Below are 19,521 nucleotides of genomic sequence, written 5' to 3'. Positions count from 1 at the left end.
TTTTGGCATTCCTCTATGGTAGACTTCAACAACACATTCAACAGGTCAGATCTACCGTAAAAATGTAACAGGAGAGCCCACAATAGGCAGAAAACTGTATGAAAGTATCGATAAGGTGATGTCAAGAGGAATATTGACGTGGATGGCTTAGAACAGAGGGAGAGGAAATAAGTATTGAAACTTGAAAGACCGGTTGACACTTTTCTCTCATAATAATACTTGAATGGCCTGAGATAGACACATTACTGGCAGACAAGATAGCAAAACATCATGAGAAAGGGTTTGATATATAGTAGAATAATTAAAAGTCCCCTATTGACGGTAAACGCACACACATATATACAAACAGCTCGTCTTTACATAAATAAGATCATAATAATATAATTCGCTGATAAAATTGAAGCTACGAAAAGGAGAGCAATGAAAGTGTATTCACATATTACATAGCAACTATAACAGGAAATGGCTATATACCCAAGGTCCCTATGAGACTACTAAAAAAAAAGAGCAAAGAGAAGTGATTCAAGTGACCAGTTTGAAAAGGTACGTTGCACATCATTGCAGAGAAACAACGGTAATAACTATAGTCTTAAGGATGGAGGACTAAGACGATAGGAGCCATTCGAGAGAGAGAGAGAGAGAGAGAGAGCAGGCAGGCAGGCAGGCTAGTGGATTGAAGAGTGAAGAGAAACAGCTCTCTCTCTCTCTCTCCATGATCATAAGCCGCTGTCTTGTCCGGCGGCTGTGTATAACTAGCAGTGTGTATTGTGTGTTCATTGTACTGTGTTCGCATTAGTGTTACTACCTATTAACGTGGGTATCTTTAATGCTTGTTATAGTGTGTGTGTGTGTGTCAGTCAGTCAGTCGGTCAGTCACGTTTCTGCATGTCAGTGTGTGTTTTATTCTTTGCTACGTACTGTGTGTGTGTGTGTGTGTGTGTTATTCTACTACCTACTACCTACTCTTTCATAGGAGATAGGGAGCTTATGTTTGTGGGAGGAGGAAAGATATAGGGTGTTGCTGGGTTGAGTATGAGAGAAAGGGATGTGCTGGGTTGAGAGAGAGAGAGAATTAAACCAGCTAAATTGACCTCACAGCCAATCTACATCACATTCACAAATCTACTGGCTGTTGAATCAGTCATAGAATCTACCACCACATTCACACATTTTTCACATGCTGAGCACTGTCACCCCTTGACTTTACAAATGACCCTGTGTGTTGCAGAGAGGGAGATGCCACGCAACACTGAGATCAAGGCAAGAGTACATGATGTGGCCAAGCTGCACAAAATCGCTGCTGAGTTGTCCCAGAGCAGCGGGGAAGTACTGCACCAGGAGGATACCTTCTTCAACGCACAGCAAGGCAGACTCAAGCTCAGGGTTATCAAGGTCCTAACAAATCACTCACATTGGAGTTTATATGTTACTTAATGCCTTTGTACTAGTGCCAGTTGAAGGTGTAGCCTTTCTCACACAGCAGGGCAGACTCAAGCTCAGGCTTATCAATGACCTCAACCATCACTCACCTCACATTGGAGTTTACTATGTTGCTTTAAAATCTTGGCTGCCTTTGTACAGTGCTAGTGCCAGTTTAAGGTGTGGTCCATCTCACACAGCAGGGAAGACTCAAGCTCAGGGTTATCAAGATCCTCGCCTGTCACTCGCTCCACATTTGAGGTTATGTTACTTATTTGCAACTTTAGAATCTTGGCTGCCTTTATACTAGTGCCAGTTTAGGGGTGTAATCTATCTCACACAGCAGGGCAGGGTTATCATGGTTCTCACCCATCAATTACTCACATTGGAGCATATTATGTTACTTATTTGCAACTTAAGAATCTTGGCTGCATTGGAAACTGGTCTTTTCGTACTGGATGTTTTGTACCAGGTACAAATCGACTCATATGTCTGGTACCAAACACACAGACAGGTTGGAATTCTTCCCCATCTAAGAGGTTAGGTTAGGTTGGAAATTACCAGAAGGAATTTACAAAACAACCAGGAACTGACTCAAAACAGTAGGGTACAAAGCAACTAGTACTCACTGCATTGATACCAGTGCCAGTTTAATGTTTCATCTATTTATATACTTGGTTAATAATCCTACACAGGACCACAGTTATTCACTCTCTTAGCTGCATCAGCCCCTTGGGGAAAGATGGTCATGAAATCAGAAACTTATTCACTTCCTTATATGCACTCACTAAGAGTCCTGTTTCTTGCAAGAGCTTTCATAGCAGCAATTTAATGTTCATCAGTGCTTGTTATTCATAAAATACAGTTGGTCGCCAAGGTAATTTCTGACTTGCATTTATCTTTCAGGACAAAAAAGAAGAGTTGATATATTACGAGCGACCAGATCAGGAAGGTCCCAAGTGCAGTGACTATGTTAAGGTAAATGTTGTGACACACCGTAAGAATCCTCATAAACTATTGTGACAACTTCACCTGTGCTTACTGTCCTCACACAGCATTAGTGTCAGGATACTGTGAGTTGTGAAGGAAGTCTCACATGTATGTTACTATTGCTCCCTTCTAGGTGGATAGGAAGGCTGGAGAGCTGAGTGGTGACATAAAGCTATTATTGAGTCGTTCCCTTGGAATTAAAGGATCTGTCAAGAAGACTAGGACACTCTACATGGTTGGCCAGACAAGAATTCATGTGGATAAGGTGGAAAATCTTGGGGACTTTATGGAACTTGAGGTACGTAGATTTATTCATGTAACTATTTTGTGTCTATTTACTAGTAATCAGCAGCAACCACACACGAAATGGCCCAGACAGTTCACTGATTTGGTTTGTGAGAACAGTGAGGCTATTAATCCTGCCTTCTTTGTGAGCGTAAGGCCAGCTAACCCAGGCATGTATACCTCTGCTACAGACCATAGCTAGTTCATACCAGACAAGGATTCAGACATATTACTAATCAAACTGTCTATTCACAACAGGTAATGCTGAATGACGACCAGTCTTTGGAAGAAGGAGAGACAATTGCCAAAGACCTGCAGGAGAAGCTGGGTGTCAAGGAGGAGGACCTTCTCACTGGAGCTTACATGGACATGATTTTGAAGAAATAAAAGTTTTTCATTACACTGCATTTGATTGGATCTGGTGGCATTGTGTACTCTAGAATCTTGCTTGATGAATCATGAGGTACTATATGTAATCTCTTTATGTTGATCATCACACACAGGAGTGACCAGACAACACCACACTCTTGCATATACATCATTCACACATTGCTGAGGAAAATGTGGCATACTAGATGTAAGAATTAGTGGTGTGAATAATAGTGTCTTCTGTTTATTATTTCTTTCTTCCTTACTAAGGTATGTTAGCTCTGGTGTAATCCTATGACACCTGTAGCACCAAGACACACACAGCTCTGTCATGGAGTCTTGTGGCCTATCATACACCACAAGACTACCAAGACAATGATTTACTGAGTGGTAGAGATTAAACTCATTACACTCAGATTGTCTTGTCACATGGGGAGGCCAGTGAAGGCACCAATGTGGAGTAAAAACTGTGATGTGTTACCTAGACTACTTATAGAATCTGTAGACAGCAGAGTTAGACTACCAGTGAAAAATGGATGTGTACGAGGTGTAAATACAGGTTGTAAATTATGTCATCTTTGGGGTACAGAAATATCATCACTTGCTTCTTTGTCAGGCATCCATTTCTTACAATGCCTTTACTCTACACTTCCCTTCCACCCTTCTTGGCACCCTCCTCTTCAGGGATAAACCAAGGAAAAGCTCAAAACTCCCCATACCTGCTGTCACCTCTAAAGCAACACTAGTTTCACTTGGAAAAGGAGGCTCATTCTATCAACAGGACAAACTAACCAGATCCATCCCACTATTACACCTTGTCATGTGGCCTGATGGATGAATGACCAATACTGCCAGTCACTGCAACATTCCATGGAACAACAGAAACTAGAGCATCCCAGGAAGCAGAGAACCATCCCAGCTTGACCACTGATGGCCAGAACCTACTCCAGTACATATAAAGGTTTAGGGGACTTCAAAATTAATATAGTACATTACCAGGCTGAGCTGCATGCCTCCTATTGGAAGCATTCTTTGCCACAACTGGGTTTTATCTCCACTTCTCCCTCTAAATAAGCCTTATATTCCAATCATTCCTTAAAGGTGAATGTAAAACAAGTCATCCTTCCTCTTAGTGTATTTCATTTAGATCATTCTGGCCAACAGACTGTTGATCTGGTCCTCCCTGTTGCCAAAGTCACCACCCTCCACAAAGTGAGTGGTCTTCTTCCTCCATCCACCAGTTGGGTTGTTGAGCTGCAAGAAATAAAACAATATTCACATTACTATCTACATCAAGATAACTTATACTGGTAACCGTCATCATAAGGTAACTTCTAAACTACAAAGTCACTCTCTCTCAACAACACTCGCTTCATTACTCAGCCATACACAGATGAATGCATGAATGAATGGAACACAACACACCTTGAAGGGCCACAGGTAGTTGGTGGCGGCCTGGAAGTTGTCGCCCACAGTGTAGATTTCATGGACAAGATCCTCAACACAGATGATGCCCTTGGACTCTGCAACAAGGAAATGGTCATGGTACTGTTGTTTGTAATAGATCTAAGTGTATATTACTAAATCTCATGCTGGGATTCCTCACTCGCCTGCCTTCACGGCAAAGCATTCCTCACAACCACCACATACTCACTCAGTTTCTTTTCAATCATTTCATTGTTGGTGAGTGGGATGCGGCGGTGCTCAATCTTGCCAAAGCCTCGTTTGTACACCAGCTGCTTCACAGTCTTCAGATTAGGATAGCCCCAGGCAATGAATGGCTCAGCAATACGCAGCATGTTGATTGTGGCCTGAAATGTGACGGCGCGGTGTCATAGTAGTCAGGGGCAAGAGAGTGACGTGTACACAACATGTGGTGCTTACTCTGAGTGTGCTACATTTCTACATTACACTGTCCTTCAATACATTGCAAAACTGACCCTTCAAACACCAGACAAGCACTCCATTACAGCTGTACACACACGACACACACCTTGTTCAGCTTGACAAAGACGCCATTGTTGATCTGCAGCAGGCGGAACAGCTGCAGCACCTTGCGCACCTTGGGGTGGATCTGGTTCACACTGCAAGAGAGACAACACATGAGCTATTCCCTCCCACACTTAACAAAGGTCAGGTCAACACAGATGGAAGTGCTCAATGATAACCAGCCACTCCCTCTCCACAGTGAACAGTGAAGCCCTCACCCCCTGATCCTGATGACGAAGGCCAGCTTAGCCTCAGCTGGCACGATCACGGAGCCCTCCTTCTTGGCCTCCCTGATGAGGTCAACCTCCTGTTTCTCCACCTTGCGGTACTCCTTGATGTACTTCTCGGCACGGCGGAAGATGGTCATGCGCTTGGTCCTCAGAGCCTTCTTGGCCTGTGGGAGGAAGGCTGTCACTGGGGCCACCCAAGTACTCTTGTCACTTTCACTTGTCCAAACATGAAATTATCAGCTTTGGCTGAATTCGCCCGGTAGCAATACAGTAAACTTACAGCGTCTCACACACCAGCACTCAGTGCCGACGCCATGAACTTACTGTGTTAGCTTGCTGGGAAGCACAGACCAAACAACACAGGTACACAGGCAGATACAGAACACAGTTCAGCAAACTATTACCACTCCAACAGAAGGCTTTATGTACACAATGAAAAGGACAAGTTACCTGAATGATGGCAGCAATCTTGTGTTTCTTGGTGGCAACCCTCCTCTTCCTGCGCTTCAGGAGGATCTCGGGCACGGCCGGCAGCTTCTTGGAGGCCCCAGCCTTAGCAGGGGCTGGCTTCTTAGCTTCAGCAGGCTTGGCTGGTTTGGCTGCCTTAGCTGCCTTGGCCTTCTCAGCCTTAGCAGCAGCCTTGGCAACTCTGGCCTTGGCGATTTCAGCCCTGGTGGGTTTGGGTGGGCGCCTCGTCCTCTTGGTCTTCTTTGCCTCTGCTGACTTGGCCGGGGCAACAGTCTTGGGCTTGGCAACCTTACGCAGAGCAGGGTCCGCTGGCTTCTTCTTCCTCACCCGCAGCCTCTTGGCCGGGGCTGGAGCCGCTGTCTTCCCCCTGCAACACACAGCCTCGTGAGAGAGAGAGAGAGAGAGAGAGAGAGAGAGAGAGAGAGAGAGAGAGAGAGAGAGAGAGATTTAGCTGGATTACCTCACATGGAGAGCTCACCCTGAAGAGCACACAGTATAATAGAGTGGCTGAGGCAGTGCCAGCCACACCACGCCACTGAGGTGCCACAGTGCTGCCACCTGGCTACCTAACGTGTTTCTGAGCACCACACGGAGACAAAACAGTGAGACCCACCACTCGTATATGTTAAAAGGATCCCGACAGTGAACCTTTGCACGCGGGATACCAGCAGCTTCACTGTGGCACTAAACATACGAAATGATTATATGGCAAAATTCTTAGCACTGTTATTACTTCTTTTCTAAACAAATACCATAAGAAAAGGAATCATCGACACTAACAGAACCTGTCCTACCAAAACCTACCCTTCAGGGAGGCAAAATATAAACAATACACGAAATACAATACCACTATTCCTTGCACAATGCCACAAAATAAGGAATCCAACACACTGCCCTACCCTCACCTAACCTTACACAAATCAACCTTATATCTTTACATCACATAAAAAGTCTCCAGTGTGCCTCATCTCACCACATCAATCACCACGCGGGACACTATCACCACACAGCAAAGGTTTCCCAATAACAAAGTCACAGGCATGCACAACCTGGCCGAACCTTTGGATGTAAACATTGCACTTCTTTCATTAATATCGCCTCTAATTCATGTCACTCATCTCTAAACAACTGCTAATAATATAGTCTAATAGTTCCTGGTTAAGTACATCACACTGGTTAATGTCTGGCGGGTCCGATGGGTGAAGTATATGGAGATTAAAATAAAGTTTCTCGGATACTCACGTCTCAACCATGTCGCTACCACTGGAAAAGGCCGAAAGAGAGGAGGATGGGAAGACAACTGAAGACTAACATGCGCTTATTATGTTTTTATTATTCATTCCTAATCTATTCCAATTTATTCTTGCCTATTTATGGTCATCTTATTTTTCTTATATATTTTTTAAGTGGTTGCTTCCGAATATAGTAATATTAGTAATTGTTAAAATAGTAATAATCATCATCAGCAATTTTTTCCATCCAATGTCTATAATTTCGTTTATACAAAGTCACATACACCCACACGACACCCATTAGGTTATATGCGCCTATTCAGATGAGTCACATAATCACATACACAATCCTAGCGCCCATAACATCACAGCACACCAACATAATAGTGATAATACCCACATCACATACACATGATAGCTACATATATATTCATTCACGTATCATCACATACACTCCTCGAGCACATCCACATCATCACATACACCCAACTAGCATCCCATAATGTCAAATACTCCCTTCCAACGCTAATAATACCACATACACACTTTCAATCCTTCCCTCTGTATGACACGTGCCTACTTATTATAATGTCAAATACTCCCTTCCAGCACCAATAACACCACATACACACTTCCAATCCCTCCCTCTGTATAACACGTGCCTATTTATTGTAATGTCAATACTCCCTTCCAGCATCAATAACACCACATACACACTTCCAATTACTCCTCTATGACACGTGCTTACTTATTTCCACTATCATCTCCATGCAGAAAGTTGTCTATAAAACCTCCCTATCCACTCAACATCAAGCAGATAACCAAATTTATTCCATTCATCTGTCAGCACATGAATTATTTTTAGCCTCTTAACCAATTCAATACTGGGACACATTTTTACCTTTAGATTTGTGTACGATTAGGCCATTTTATTGACATTAGGAATGGTCTATGGAGGTCGATTTTCTATCTTAATCGCCGTATGAGTTTCTGAAGAAGTATAATATCGCTAAATAGTAAGCAGAATGAATATGGAAACACGTCATGGTATTCAAGGGTTAATTCTCTTTAAATTCCAGCTTAATCTTTTTATTAGTGAAGTACCTTCAAGGAGGCACCTCACAGCTCACTCAGTATACTTCCTCTCATCAGGGTACTTGAATCAACTTCTACTGTTGTTGTTTTCATACTGACAACACATAGAATCTCTTTTTTATTGATTTTTTTTTTTTTTTTTATGTAAGAGGGAAAATCTGGCCAAGGGCAACAAAAAGTCTCACTTTGATGTCAGTCCCCAAGCAGCTCAATGAGATTTAGCCAAAAGAATGGAATAAATGTCTTGAAACCACCCTCTTAAATGAGTTCAGATCATACATAGCATATTCCTCACTTTTCTTTTGACACACACACACACACACACACACACATAACAGAAACTAAGCTCAACATGGAATAACACAGCAATTCAAGACCTGTATGTTTATTACGACAGTTCACAGGACCAATCCCACCGAAGTTCTGTTGTGGCCGGCAAGGGAGGTAACAGCACAAATAAATAAATTCCAAATATAACTACTACGATACTTTCAGGAAACAAATTTAACCATTTTACTCCTTTTTCTTGAAGGTTGCTGTGCTTCCTCCTCCTCCTCGTCATCGCTGTCTGAGTGGTGAGCAGTGTGGAAGGTGTAGAGGGGAGGAGGCCGGGCGACAAAGGGGTCCATGGTCCACTTGGGGAACATACGCTTATACAGGTTCAGCAAAATTGTATCCTGTGACTTGAGCTGCCCATTAAAGAAGCACTTCATGTGTCCGTGGGTTCCTGGAGTGGGAAGGTACAGTTTGTTTAGGTTAGGTTTGTGTTTAGACTCCTATACCATCCTCTAAGTATCCATGCCAACTACATTTCTATTTAGCAACCTGAACCTCAATGGGCCTTTTTTTTTTTTTTTGTTTTATTTAATTTCTTTACTTTATTTTATTTGTTTATCTTCATTTTTATTTTCATTTATTTATCTTTTTTTTTTTCCCTTGGCTTGTGTTCCCTCTTACACTAGGGAAAAAAATGTACAACTGTGGTCACCCTACATCACATTTATTCATATATCATGTACGATGAGACTAGAGCTGTGGTTACCTTACATCACATTAACTCTTATACTGTGTAAGATGAAACTAAAAGAGAAGACGGAATAAATATCTAAATAATATTAGTTAACCAAGAATGGAAAATAGTAGTGAGTTTCCAGTAGCTGTAGAATACCAAATCCATTCAACATTTTGCTCACTATACATTGAAAGCACTTCAGACTATTTACACTACACAGATCGGCATTAAGAAAAGGCTCACTTAACACCCACAGCCCTCCCTCCCTACAAATCAGCATTAAAGAAAGCTCTACTGACACCCACAGGCCCTCCAATCTACTTCAGAACACTTATACTATGTAAATCAGCATTAAAAAAGGTCCACTAACACCCAGAGTCACTTTCACCTACTTCAGAACACTTACACTACACAAATCACCATCAAAAAAGGTCCACTAACACTCACAACTCCCTCATTTCTTCACCACACCTGGCCCACTAACACTCAACTCCTAGTCCACTACCTGGTCCACTAACTCAGAACTCCTGGTCCACTAACACACTCCTTCATTGCAACCTGGTCCACTAACACCCATAACTCCCTCACTCCTTCACTGCCACTTGGGCTACACGCGCTGGCCAGTCCACCCACCTAGAGGCTCCTTGATGTGTCCCCGCCGGCCCCACTTAGTCCGCAGCTCCACCGGCTTGAACCACATCACATCCTCCCGGTTGAAGAACATGTAGCGCACCACAGCTGTCTTGCGGTTCACCTACAGGAGGAACAGAGTCAGTGGGAGCAGTGTTCCTTGAAGAGTGGCCACAAAAAAAAAAAAAACGTGTAATTTATGAAGTTCTCAGGTGTTTGTATGTGTTTCTGATGAGCAGCAGACTTACCTTGAATGGATGGCCACTCAGCACCACTCTCTTGGTTACTATTCTCTTTGGATCAACACTCAGCAAGGAGCCTGTAGCCACTAAATCCTGTAAAAGAACTGAATTAGCCTATAAAATGACACACACACACACACACACACACACACACACACACACACACACACACACACACACATACACACACAGTTTTAAAGAAAAATTGGATAAGTGTAGAAATGGAGACGGGACCACATGAGCATAAAGCCCAGGCCCTGTAAAACTACAACTAGGTAAATACACACATCATCTCTCTCTTTCTCTACGTCTCAATCTTTAAAGAACAAAGACAGTCTCTAATTGATGCCAAGAATCCAGGCAAGGTATATTTTTCCCCTCTCTCGGTTCCACTGCCTCACCTGCGCTCCATCCGCTCGCTCCCGGAACACGAGCACTGAGGCTGGAGAGAAGGTGATTGGTGCGAACATGGTGGCCACAACGGTGCTGCCTGGGTGGAAGTACCGAGCAAACTGTGTGTAGGGGAGAATGTGTGGTAAGTAAAGCAGGACCAGCAGATAATGAACCCCTCATGTCACACCTTCATGAGCTTAGGTTCTACTGAAAATTTGGAGTCATTAGGACTGTATATACCCCATAACACTTCAAAATAATAAAATAAAAAGACAAACACACAAAAACTATGATTTATCCTCAAGGAAAGACAAACTATTTCTCATCAACACATTTCAAGTTTCATGTGACTAAACAATAAGCTTTCATTAACCAAGTCTATCACTGAGCCACCTGCAAGAGCCGCCTCACCTTGTGCTTGTTGCCGGTGGTGTGTTCACTGAAGATCGGGCAGTTGGCAAACCTACGGAAGCCCAAGTGGAAGATGAGGCGCTCCTTGGACTTGATGGGGCGGAAGTGACCCTGTGGGTGGGACTTGACGACGAAGTTCACCACCGACATCTTCTGCTCGTGGGGGAGGAGGCCAAACATCACCAGAGGGGAGTGAGTGGCTATGTGCTCCTTGTACAGGTGATGTGGCACTTCCTTCACGTCAATCATCAAGTATCCTCCAGGCTGTGAGGCAAGACAGGCATTACCAGCCTCAGTCCATGCTTCCATACATTTAGTAGAAGTACATGGCATGATCACATCTCTCAAACATAAGAAAATAAAGGATCTGTATGAAGCTGTAAGGCCAATGAGAGGCAGTCTCTGTATGAAACAAGCTTATCTGTTTCCACCTATCAGAACTATCCATAAATTTGTCTAATCTTCTTTTAAAGCTCCTTAACAACCTGGTTACTGAGTCACTCCATTCTACCACTATATCCATGAACAAATTCCTTCTTATCCTTCTTAAACCTAAATTTTTCAAGTATAAACTCATTATTTCTTGTATATCCTGATTACAGATCCAGAGAATAATACTTATGTCATCCTCTTTAAAACGCTATCACCACCACATCACTTAAAAACCTATGACTCTCAGAAAAGTATATCTTATCCCTTGAGTACCATGATGCATTTCCATATTCATTCTGCTCACTATTTGGTTATTTTATGCAGTTTCAGAAATTTATGTGGGGAGTAAAATAGTAAAGACTGTGACTATTAATCTTCTGACCTCCATAGATCCTTCCTAATGTAAAAAAAAAAATGTTATCTAATCATACACAAATCCTAAGACAAATTATGTCCCAATAGTGAAAGGGGTTAAAAGCTTCATAATGTGTCAGAGAGTAAAACAAGTCATTCTTCACCTCAGCTCCATAAGTCTCCTCCCTCAGCACTCTCTTTCTCGTACGCTGGAAGTCTTCAAACTGGAATATCCTAGAGTAGTCGAGGGGCAGGTTCTCATTGGGGTCCCAAACTGATGTGCGGAAACTCTGGAGGCCTCGGTACTTTTGAAACCTGATCCGAGCCGCCACATCCTGGGGAGTGTCCACCTCGTCAGGGAACATTGCATCTTCTCTCGCCTCTGTAATGATGAATGCAAGTTGTACAATGATTTAAGAATTGGGAACATAAAAAGAAAAAGATGAAGATGAAGGAGAAGAAAAGGAACAAGAACAAGAACATGAAGACAAAGAAGAAAAGTGCCATCTCATGCCTCTGTAACACTAAACAGTAGTTCTTTAGCAAGTCAAGAATTGGGAACATCACAGATTTTCATGGTTCTTTAACACTGAATTGTCGTTGTCTATGGAGATTCAAAACTGGTGTGCATGAAGATGATTTTAACTGATGTATCTTAATAAACACTAAATGATACTTTTTAGCCTTTCTTTTAAAACTAATACCTCACTGGACCTTTATATTTCTTTCCTATCTCTCTCAGTGCCCCTCTTACATGAAAAGCAGCATAAAAACACCTTTACACACTGCCATCATCACAGCATATCAACATCTTCCCATACTGCCATCACCACAACATATCAACACCTTCACACACTGCCAACAACTCACCTCTCATCTTCTGCAGGGCACCCATCTCCTCTCCATAGTCCACCTTCTCATCATAGTTGGCACCTTCGTTCTCTGTCACTGTCACTGTCTCGTACTCCTCGTCGCTCTCCTCATCCTCATCATTGCCGTCGTCCTGAGACATGCCGTCTTGAGATATGGCGTCCACCGGGGCATATTCCTCCATGTTACTATCGTCTCCATCATCCTCATCGTCACCAATGCTTCCCTCTTCTGTTGCCCAATACAAGCAATATCATTTTAGGCCATAATAATTGACTTAATAATACATTCTTCCATATTAGTCATCACCAGCATTCTTATTTTGATCACTAATGCTTTCTTTATGTTACAGCTTTAATAATTGTAAAAAATATAAGCAAGGGTACTTTCAATCCCTTCAGTACTGGAATGCATTTTTATCATGAATTGTTGGTGTCATTAGATGATTTTATTGAAATTAGGAAGGATCTATGGAGATCAGAAAATTAATGGCCAGTCTTTGCTTTTTAATCCCCCACATAAGTTTCTGAAGCAGTATGAAATCACCAAATAGTAAGCAGAATGAATAATAAAATATGTCCTGGTACTGAAGGAGTTTAAACCATATCAAATACAACAAATAACCCCTTCAATACTGCGGCACATCTTTACCTTGAGATTTGTGTACGATTAGACCATTTTATTGACATTAGGAAGGGTCTATGGAGGTCAGAAGATTAATGGCCAGAGCCTTCACTATATTAATCACCTATGTAAATTTCTGAAGCTGTAAAGAGTCACCAAATAGTAACTAATATTAATATGGAAATGTGTCATGGTACTGAAGGGATTAACGACTGGTATTGGTGGTAAGCATTCTGAAAGAGATTGGTGAAAATTTAATGCCTCTGTGTGCCTACCATTGTCACTGTCAACAATCCAGGCAGCTTGGTAGTCTGAGGTGCCCTTAGGAACCCGCTTGGTGCGTGTCTTGGGAGCCGTGAACTTCTCAGCCTCAGCAAGTTCCTCCTCCGTTGGCCAGGTCTGCTCCCCTTCCATTGGGTCAACCTACCGACAGTAATTCATTCATGTACATAACTTATCGCCCTTCTGACATGTCTAGCAACTGTTATTTTTTATTTATTTTCTTTATGCAAGAGGAGTAGCTAGCCAAGGGGAATAAAAAATACCAAAAGAATAATAAAAGGGCTCACTCGATTGCCAGGTTCCTTATAGATTAACCCTTTCAGTAACGGGATGCATTTTTACCTTAAACTTTGGGAGTTATTAGACAATTTCATTTACATTAGAAAGGGTCTATGGAGGTCAGAAGATTAAAAGAAACAATCTTCACTATTTTATTCCCCCATATAAGTTTCTGAAGCCGTATAAAATCACCAATTACTAAGCAGAATGAATATGGAAATGCATCATGGTACTGACTTCACAAACCCAGCATTAGCATCATAATTACCAAGCTACAAATCTGCTGAAGGAAACTGCTTGGCTCACCTCATTTGTTGATATAAGGGTTTCCTGGATGTTTGAATCGGCCTCACCCAGCAGTCTTATCTCTGCGCCAATCATGTTGTCTTCCTTGCCGCGCCGGTCCAGGGGATACGGGTCTGCCTGGTAAATACTGATGGCAGACATTTGGAATTCTCCCCAGCCTGGAATGTGCACCAGTCCATTGACGGAGATTGGCTTGCCCCTCAGGTAGCCGTGCACTCTCAATGTTCCAGTGGGTCCCTGCAATGCCACCACCGCCACCACCACTGTTACTTTTACGGGTGCTATGCTTTTTTTTTTTTCTTTTTATGTAGGAGAGGAGGACTGACCAAGGGCAACAAAAATATAAAGAAAAAGGCCCACTCAGTTGCCAGTCTCCTTAGAGAGCCAATAAAATTAGCCAAAGGATAGGGACAAATGTCTTGAAGCCTCCCTCTTGAGTGAAGTCAAGTCATAGGAAGTTGGAAATACAGACACAGGCAGGGAGTTCCAGAGAAGCTTATCACGATCATAATCATTACACTATTCTTTCTTTTGAAGCTAAATAACTTCAGTAAGGTTGTTAAAATCTTGCCATTCTATCATAGTACAAACTGAATAATGCAACAATGAAGACTTGCATTACCTTATTATAAAATCATGTGACATTATAATATATCACCAAAACCTGACATTCCACAAGATTTCAGAAACACACCTACTGTCCATAAGAATACAAGAGCAAATAAGCCTTAAAAATTTTACTATATCAATAAAATCTTCCTTTAAAAAATACACGTCCAGCCGACACACCAACAAAAGCAACAAAACCCTGAAATATTATACTACACGAAACAAATCTCAATTCAGAAACCCAGCAACAATTCAAACAAGCAAAAGGAGCAAATAAACTTTAAAAAAGTCTTACACAACCTCAATCAAATCTCCTTCACCTCACCTCGGGCAAGAATTCCAGTTTCTCAGCCATAATGTGAGGTCTGTTGTCCCTGAAGAAGATGGGTCTCTGTTTCTGTGCGCCAATGTGTCGTAGAATCAGGAGAGCGTCTTGAGGCTTCTCTACGGTATGCAGCTTGGCCGACCCTGGGAACCTTGTCTCTATCTCCTTGATCAAGTTCTGCTTCATCTGGTGCTTCTTCTGTTGTTTGGAGGGATATGGTTTGTAAGGCATTGATGGATATTCTCAGCCATGTCTATCTGTGCAGGTTGTATGTCATAAGTTTGATATGTGATGAAATAATATACATACTAGGATGGTGACCACATGAGAAGGGTAGCTAAGACAAAACATTCCCCCCACACACCCATCCAGATGCCAACACATACACACACCCACATCCAGATATCCACACACACACACACACACACACACACACACACACACACACACACACACACACACACACACACACACACCCACACCCACCCCCAGATACCAACACATACACACACACACACATCTACACAAGACAAAATCTGAATAAAAAATCACCACACAGGGTCAGTTTAAACAATCACTGTTACTGTTAGTCAGGTATTTTCTCAAGGTAAGGGAAAGGGCCACTAGCATCAGAAAAGTTATGCATCTATCACTACTCCAGAATAAAGATAAACAGCTACTTCAATACAGCAGTTTCTTTACAGTTAGCAATATGGTTAATGGTGGACTGGGTCATTAACACGTGTATTAATCAAAGGCCTGTATTCAGAAACGCTTTGCTCTCTCACTATGACTATTTTCCAAGGCCACAGAGATGATTAGCATGGTTTTCAAGAGTGTTTCTCCAGTTCATAACGCAGAAATCTTGTCACTCTGCCTCTAGAACCATAAAAACACCCTAAAAACTTGTGTAAATATAAATAAAGCCTTTTGAAATAGTGGAGGTGAAGTGCAGAAGTGTTTCAGAATACAAGCCAAAGTACAACAGGTCTCCATGTCAGCACAAGTCCACACCCTGCACACTCTTATGAAGCTAGCACACAAGATATACATGAGGCTTGAAGTGGGTTGGCTGAGGGTCGAGGGACAGCTTGCTGCCAAGATCCTGCTCCAATTCATCCGTTTCCATCTCCTGGCCTACAGCTCCCTCCTAACAAGACAATTAGGTGAGCATTCTTCATATTACGCTGTAGGAAAGCTTACAATTCTACAGATCAGCCCAGCAACCCCACATGGGGCGGCCAAGATAAAGCACACACACACACACACACACACACACACACACACCATTCACACTCTTAAGTCACATCAGTCCCTGGTAGAAAGGAAGTCTTGTCGGCCACTGTACTACACTCTGAGAGCTTGGGCATTACAATTCTGAATGAAGTTATTGTGGATGTAAAGATTACTACTATACACTGTCAATTTGGTCACTACATTAACTTTCTTATATCACAAGTACAGCCACAGATCACTGCCTCTGTTCAGCCATTGCTTCTGTAATGAAATACCCATCCACTATTATACAAACCATCACATTAACCTGCCTGTGTCAATCATTCCTGTGCATCTTTCCACATCATCCAAGGTGATTTCAAATACTGCACTCATTCCTTTAACTAATATGAAGAAAATTTAAGGTTTAGACAGATGAAGCATTTGAAGTAACAAAGCAAACAGTTCCAAGGTGACTTCAAATACTGCACTTACTCCTTTACTAATATGAAAAAAAATTCAAGGTTTCGATAGGCAGCTGGAGCATCTGACCTAACAAAGCAAACAGTACTAACTAAACACATGATTCACAAAGGCATAATCTTTAGGCAAACTGAGAAGAGCCACACCTTCTGAGCCAGCTCCTCCAGGTCTGTGACAACATGGACAGGAGTTGGAAGCCCCTGGGCCATGATGGAGGAGAGTAGGAGGTCAGCATCACCACCAAGTTCTTCTTCCCCAGGCCAGAGTAGCAGTAAGGTGTCGCTGGTCTGGAACACAAGAAGCAAGATCAGTAAGATGGTTTGTGAGTGAACTGGAGCCTATATGGCAAGCCAGCAGTCCCACACAGGGTAGCCTAGACAAAACAACACAGTCATACATGCATTATTCATACTCTTAATGTTGTGACCCAGTATACCATAGGAGCTTAAAGTTGGCCACATACTACACATAAACTCAGGAATGATGAGGCTTTCCTTGCACTTGTTCAGTCATCTTAATTCCTAACTTTTCTTTCATTCTTAGACATGATCCATTACTTCTTCACTCATTACCTTTCCTTGCACATATTCATCTTAATCCCTAACTGGTCTTTCATTATTTCACTCCTGGTTGTAGATGAGTCAATGTTCTTGCATTTATCAAGTCAGTGCCAGCATCCTCACCTTTACACTGTCCAAGATTGCATACAAGTCATTGGCCGGTGGGATGACAAATGAGAACCTCTGCTTGAACCGCTGAGAGCTGAGAGAAATGAAGGAAAGCCTGATTGTAATTCACCAAGAAAAATTTGAGAATGTATCATTAAAATAGATGAATATTTTCTTTTTCCTTACTTCACTGAGGCAATAAACATACAAGTTCTGGTTCCCTGACTGCCTTCACACTGACAATACTTTCCTGGTGTTAAATAACAAAGTTTTGTGGGTTGAGCAGTATGTAGATAGTAAATGTAGCTACATTGTGAGGGCAGTAAAGTAAGCTTTGTCTATTTCTTCTCTATACAGCTGATTCTGAATTCATGTATTGTGTCATTGCTCAAAAGATAACAAAAAGTGACAGGACAAACAGTTCACCAGATATGAATAAAGAAAAAAAATATATGATCAAAATTTGGAAAAAAAAGACAAAACAAGATATATCAAGAATAGAAGAATACAAACAAAAAGAACAAGAAATATAGACAAAAGTGGGAGTCAATACAAAGGCTCTCAATCCCATGCCCACTACTGGATTGGGCTGAATCTCCTAACACTCACCTGATGTGTGTGATGCCCTGGGGACTGGTGCTCACTGTGGCTCCCTCATCACACTCTCCAAGGGCAACAAGCACCGACCTGGGGTTGATGGAGGGACTGAGCGGCACCACACTCACCAGGAAGGGAGGCTTGAACTGAGTGCCAAGTGAACGCTTCCGAAAGGCTGCCTCCTCCTTCTTTGATGCTCGGATCTGTTTGGCCTGATTCTTCCGCTGCTCTCTGTTGAGTTCAAACTTGATCTTTTTACTCAAGTTCTTTGCAGCAACTCTACCTGAAGGAAGGAATGAGATGTGTGTCTTCAGAATGCATGTTGAAAGACAATCATGAGCTATTTGAAGTGTATATGGCTATCTGATATTGAGAAAGAAGAATGCTATGATAAAGATGCTTAATATTAAAAGAATTCATGCTTGCACTAAATGATTAACATAACCATTGACCAACAGCATAGTTAGCATTTTTGCCGCCCTGACCAAATTAGCCATTTTTTTTAATGAATGAAGATGCAGCTAGGTTTGTGTATCAAGAGTAGGTGCCTAGGCCTAATTATCAATAGCACACACAGGTCTGATAATGTAACACTGACAACTGAGAAGACCAATTGTGTCACCCCTAAAAAATACAACCAGGACGGACCGCCCCCTCCACCCCTCCCCAGGCTACACCACTGCCACTGACACTTTTATTCTCTCCTTCAAACAAATTTCCACTCAATAAAAAGAAAACAACTTACCTTTGTTACTTTTGGCAATGCTACTCTTGGATTTGTGGCCGAGGGTTCTGTGTTTTTTGTTCTGCTGCTTGAGAGCCGAGGGTCGATGTGCTTGGGACATCGCCATGGTGAACCTGCCAAGACAATTAGTCTGTTAGTAGGGGGAGAGAGTCTGAGGAAGCAGCGGGGATGTCACAACAAGAGGTTGCAGCAGAGGGCATCTGGAACCCTTAGCAATATGTAATCCTACGGGGAGACAGTTTGAGGATCCAGCAGGGGTTCATTACGAGAGATTGTGGCAGAGAGCACCAGGAAGTCCCGGTGTTACACGGCTGGCAGAAGTGACAGCAAGCAGGTCATTATGAGATCAAGGCACCGAGCATCTGGAGGGCCACAGTGACCCTCGTGGTGACTGATGACCCGCCACTGGCACACCCACAACACTACACATAACTGAGGCGCTGCTTAATACTTCAGTGTATGACATTACTCATAATTACTTTAACTACTTACCTAGTTGTACAAGAGGTGAATCCAAGGGCGTAGAAACACTTATCTAGCCATCATCGTCTGTCACCACCCTCGGCACTGATAGCAGGCCAGCTGGACAACACGTAAGGGCCGTCTGGCTGTCTCGCTCCTCGGAGTGTCACTGCTTACCTTATAATTATCTATGTTTTTAACCTAGAATAAGATAGTTTATATACAACTTAAGATAATATGACTTTTTAGTTGTGTTGGTAGAGATGTGTCGTTTGTTAGAGAGAGAAATATGCATAAATACATAATTGGAGATTAGATGAAAGTAACCTAAACAATAGCACGTGGGGAAAATAAATGCCTGTCCCTGTGCGTAACTAACAAGAACACATATTTCACCAATGATTAATCACAAAACATGCTATAGTACCATATACAACATATGCGGGTAAAGATATTTTACTTAGTACATCTAAGATAGACCATTTTAAAACGCTGGCAAACTTGT

General features: G+C 42.3%; 3 protein-coding genes across 10 annotated transcripts; 1 reads left to right on the top strand and 2 right to left on the bottom strand.

Annotated features, from left to right (window-relative positions):
- The first annotated feature begins 2 nt into the window (after positions 1-2).
- On the top strand, positions 3-3,094 carry LOC123515546 (adenylate cyclase CyaB-like). 5 transcript variants are annotated; one of them, XM_045274276.1, is made up of 5 exons: positions 3-44; positions 1,229-1,392; positions 2,326-2,397; positions 2,543-2,707; positions 2,953-3,094. In XM_045274276.1, the coding sequence occupies exons 2-5, from the start codon at positions 1,237-1,239 to the stop codon at positions 3,079-3,081; spliced, it is 522 nt and encodes a 173-aa protein (XP_045130211.1). In that variant the 5' UTR covers positions 3-44; positions 1,229-1,236; the 3' UTR covers positions 3,082-3,094. The 5 variants fall into 5 exon arrangements, with proteins under 5 accessions (XP_045130211.1, XP_045130208.1, XP_045130210.1 ...); XM_045274273.1 differs by lacking the exon at positions 3-44 and adding an exon at positions 391-543; XM_045274275.1 differs by lacking the exon at positions 3-44 and adding an exon at positions 467-574.
- A 1,089-nt stretch (positions 3,095-4,183) lies between these two features.
- LOC123515542 (60S ribosomal protein L7-like) lies at positions 4,184-7,143 on the bottom strand. 3 transcript variants are annotated; one of them, XM_045274261.1, is made up of 7 exons: positions 6,993-7,143; positions 5,733-6,117; positions 5,271-5,446; positions 5,057-5,147; positions 4,718-4,874; positions 4,489-4,586; positions 4,184-4,317 (listed from the first exon to the last, which is right to left on the bottom strand). In XM_045274261.1, exons 1-7 carry the CDS (start codon positions 7,001-7,003, stop codon positions 4,207-4,209), a joined length of 1,029 nt encoding a protein of 342 aa, XP_045130196.1. In that variant the 5' UTR covers positions 7,004-7,143; the 3' UTR covers positions 4,184-4,206. The 3 variants fall into 3 exon arrangements, with proteins under 3 accessions (XP_045130196.1, XP_045130198.1, XP_045130197.1); XM_045274263.1 differs by lacking the exon at positions 6,993-7,143 and adding an exon at positions 6,917-6,971; XM_045274262.1 differs by lacking the exon at positions 6,993-7,143 and adding an exon at positions 6,724-6,743.
- A 1,303-nt stretch (positions 7,144-8,446) lies between these two features.
- Positions 8,447-19,199, bottom strand: LOC123515535 (pre-rRNA-processing protein TSR1 homolog). Of its 2 annotated transcripts, XM_045274245.1 has the most exons (16): positions 19,047-19,199; positions 18,555-18,667; positions 17,822-18,092; positions 17,228-17,306; positions 16,691-16,831; positions 15,898-15,996; positions 14,847-15,044; positions 13,913-14,149; positions 13,321-13,468; positions 12,422-12,652; positions 11,716-11,933; positions 10,766-11,029; positions 10,363-10,473; positions 9,968-10,054; positions 9,723-9,843; positions 8,447-8,804 (listed from the first exon to the last, which is right to left on the bottom strand). In XM_045274245.1, the coding sequence occupies exons 2-16, from the start codon at positions 18,658-18,660 to the stop codon at positions 8,569-8,571; spliced, it is 2,547 nt and encodes an 848-aa protein (XP_045130180.1). In that variant the 5' UTR covers positions 18,661-18,667; positions 19,047-19,199; the 3' UTR covers positions 8,447-8,568. The 2 variants fall into 2 exon arrangements, with proteins under 2 accessions (XP_045130180.1, XP_045130181.1); XM_045274246.1 differs by lacking the exon at positions 15,898-15,996 and having other exon boundaries at positions 19,047-19,198.
- Between the last annotated feature and the right edge of the window lie 322 nt (positions 19,200-19,521).

The sequence above is a fragment of the Portunus trituberculatus genome, chromosome 39, assembly GCF_017591435.1.
Source record: "Portunus trituberculatus isolate SZX2019 chromosome 39, ASM1759143v1, whole genome shotgun sequence".
Classification (NCBI taxonomy): Eukaryota; Metazoa; Arthropoda; class Malacostraca; order Decapoda; family Portunidae; genus Portunus; species Portunus trituberculatus.
The sequence above is the reverse complement of the archived record's forward strand: the minus strand, read 5'-3'. Positions and strand labels throughout refer to the sequence as shown.

Bases quoted from the DNA above. Each gene is read 5' to 3' on its own strand.
- LOC123515546 (XM_045274272.1), top strand. From the start codon at position 713: ATGATCATAAGCCGCTGTCTTGTCCGGCGGCTGTGTATAACTAGCA. The intron at 759-1,228 runs GTGTGTATTGTG...TGTGTGTTGCAG, and splicing joins GCGGCTGTGTATAACTAGCA to AGAGGGAGATGCCACGCAAC. The intron at 2,708-2,952 runs GTACGTAGATTT...TATTCACAACAG, and splicing joins GGGACTTTATGGAACTTGAG to GTAATGCTGAATGACGACCA.
- LOC123515542 (XM_045274261.1), bottom strand. The intron at 5,447-5,732 runs GTAACTTGTCCT...TTCCTCCCACAG, and splicing joins AGATTGCTGCCATCATTCAG to GCCAAGAAGGCTCTGAGGAC. The intron at 5,148-5,270 runs GTGAGGGCTTCA...TCTCTCTTGCAG, and splicing joins TTCGTCATCAGGATCAGGGG to TGTGAACCAGATCCACCCCA.
- LOC123515535 (XM_045274245.1), bottom strand. From the start codon at position 18,660: ATGGCGATGTCCCAAGCACATCGACCCTCGGCTCTCAAGCAGCAGAAC. The intron at 16,832-17,227 runs GTGAGGATGCTG...CTTGTGTTCCAG, and splicing joins CAATCTTGGACAGTGTAAAG to ACCAGCGACACCTTACTGCT. The intron at 11,934-12,421 runs GTGAGTTGTTGG...TCATCATTACAG, and splicing joins TGCCCTGCAGAAGATGAGAG to AGGCGAGAGAAGATGCAATG.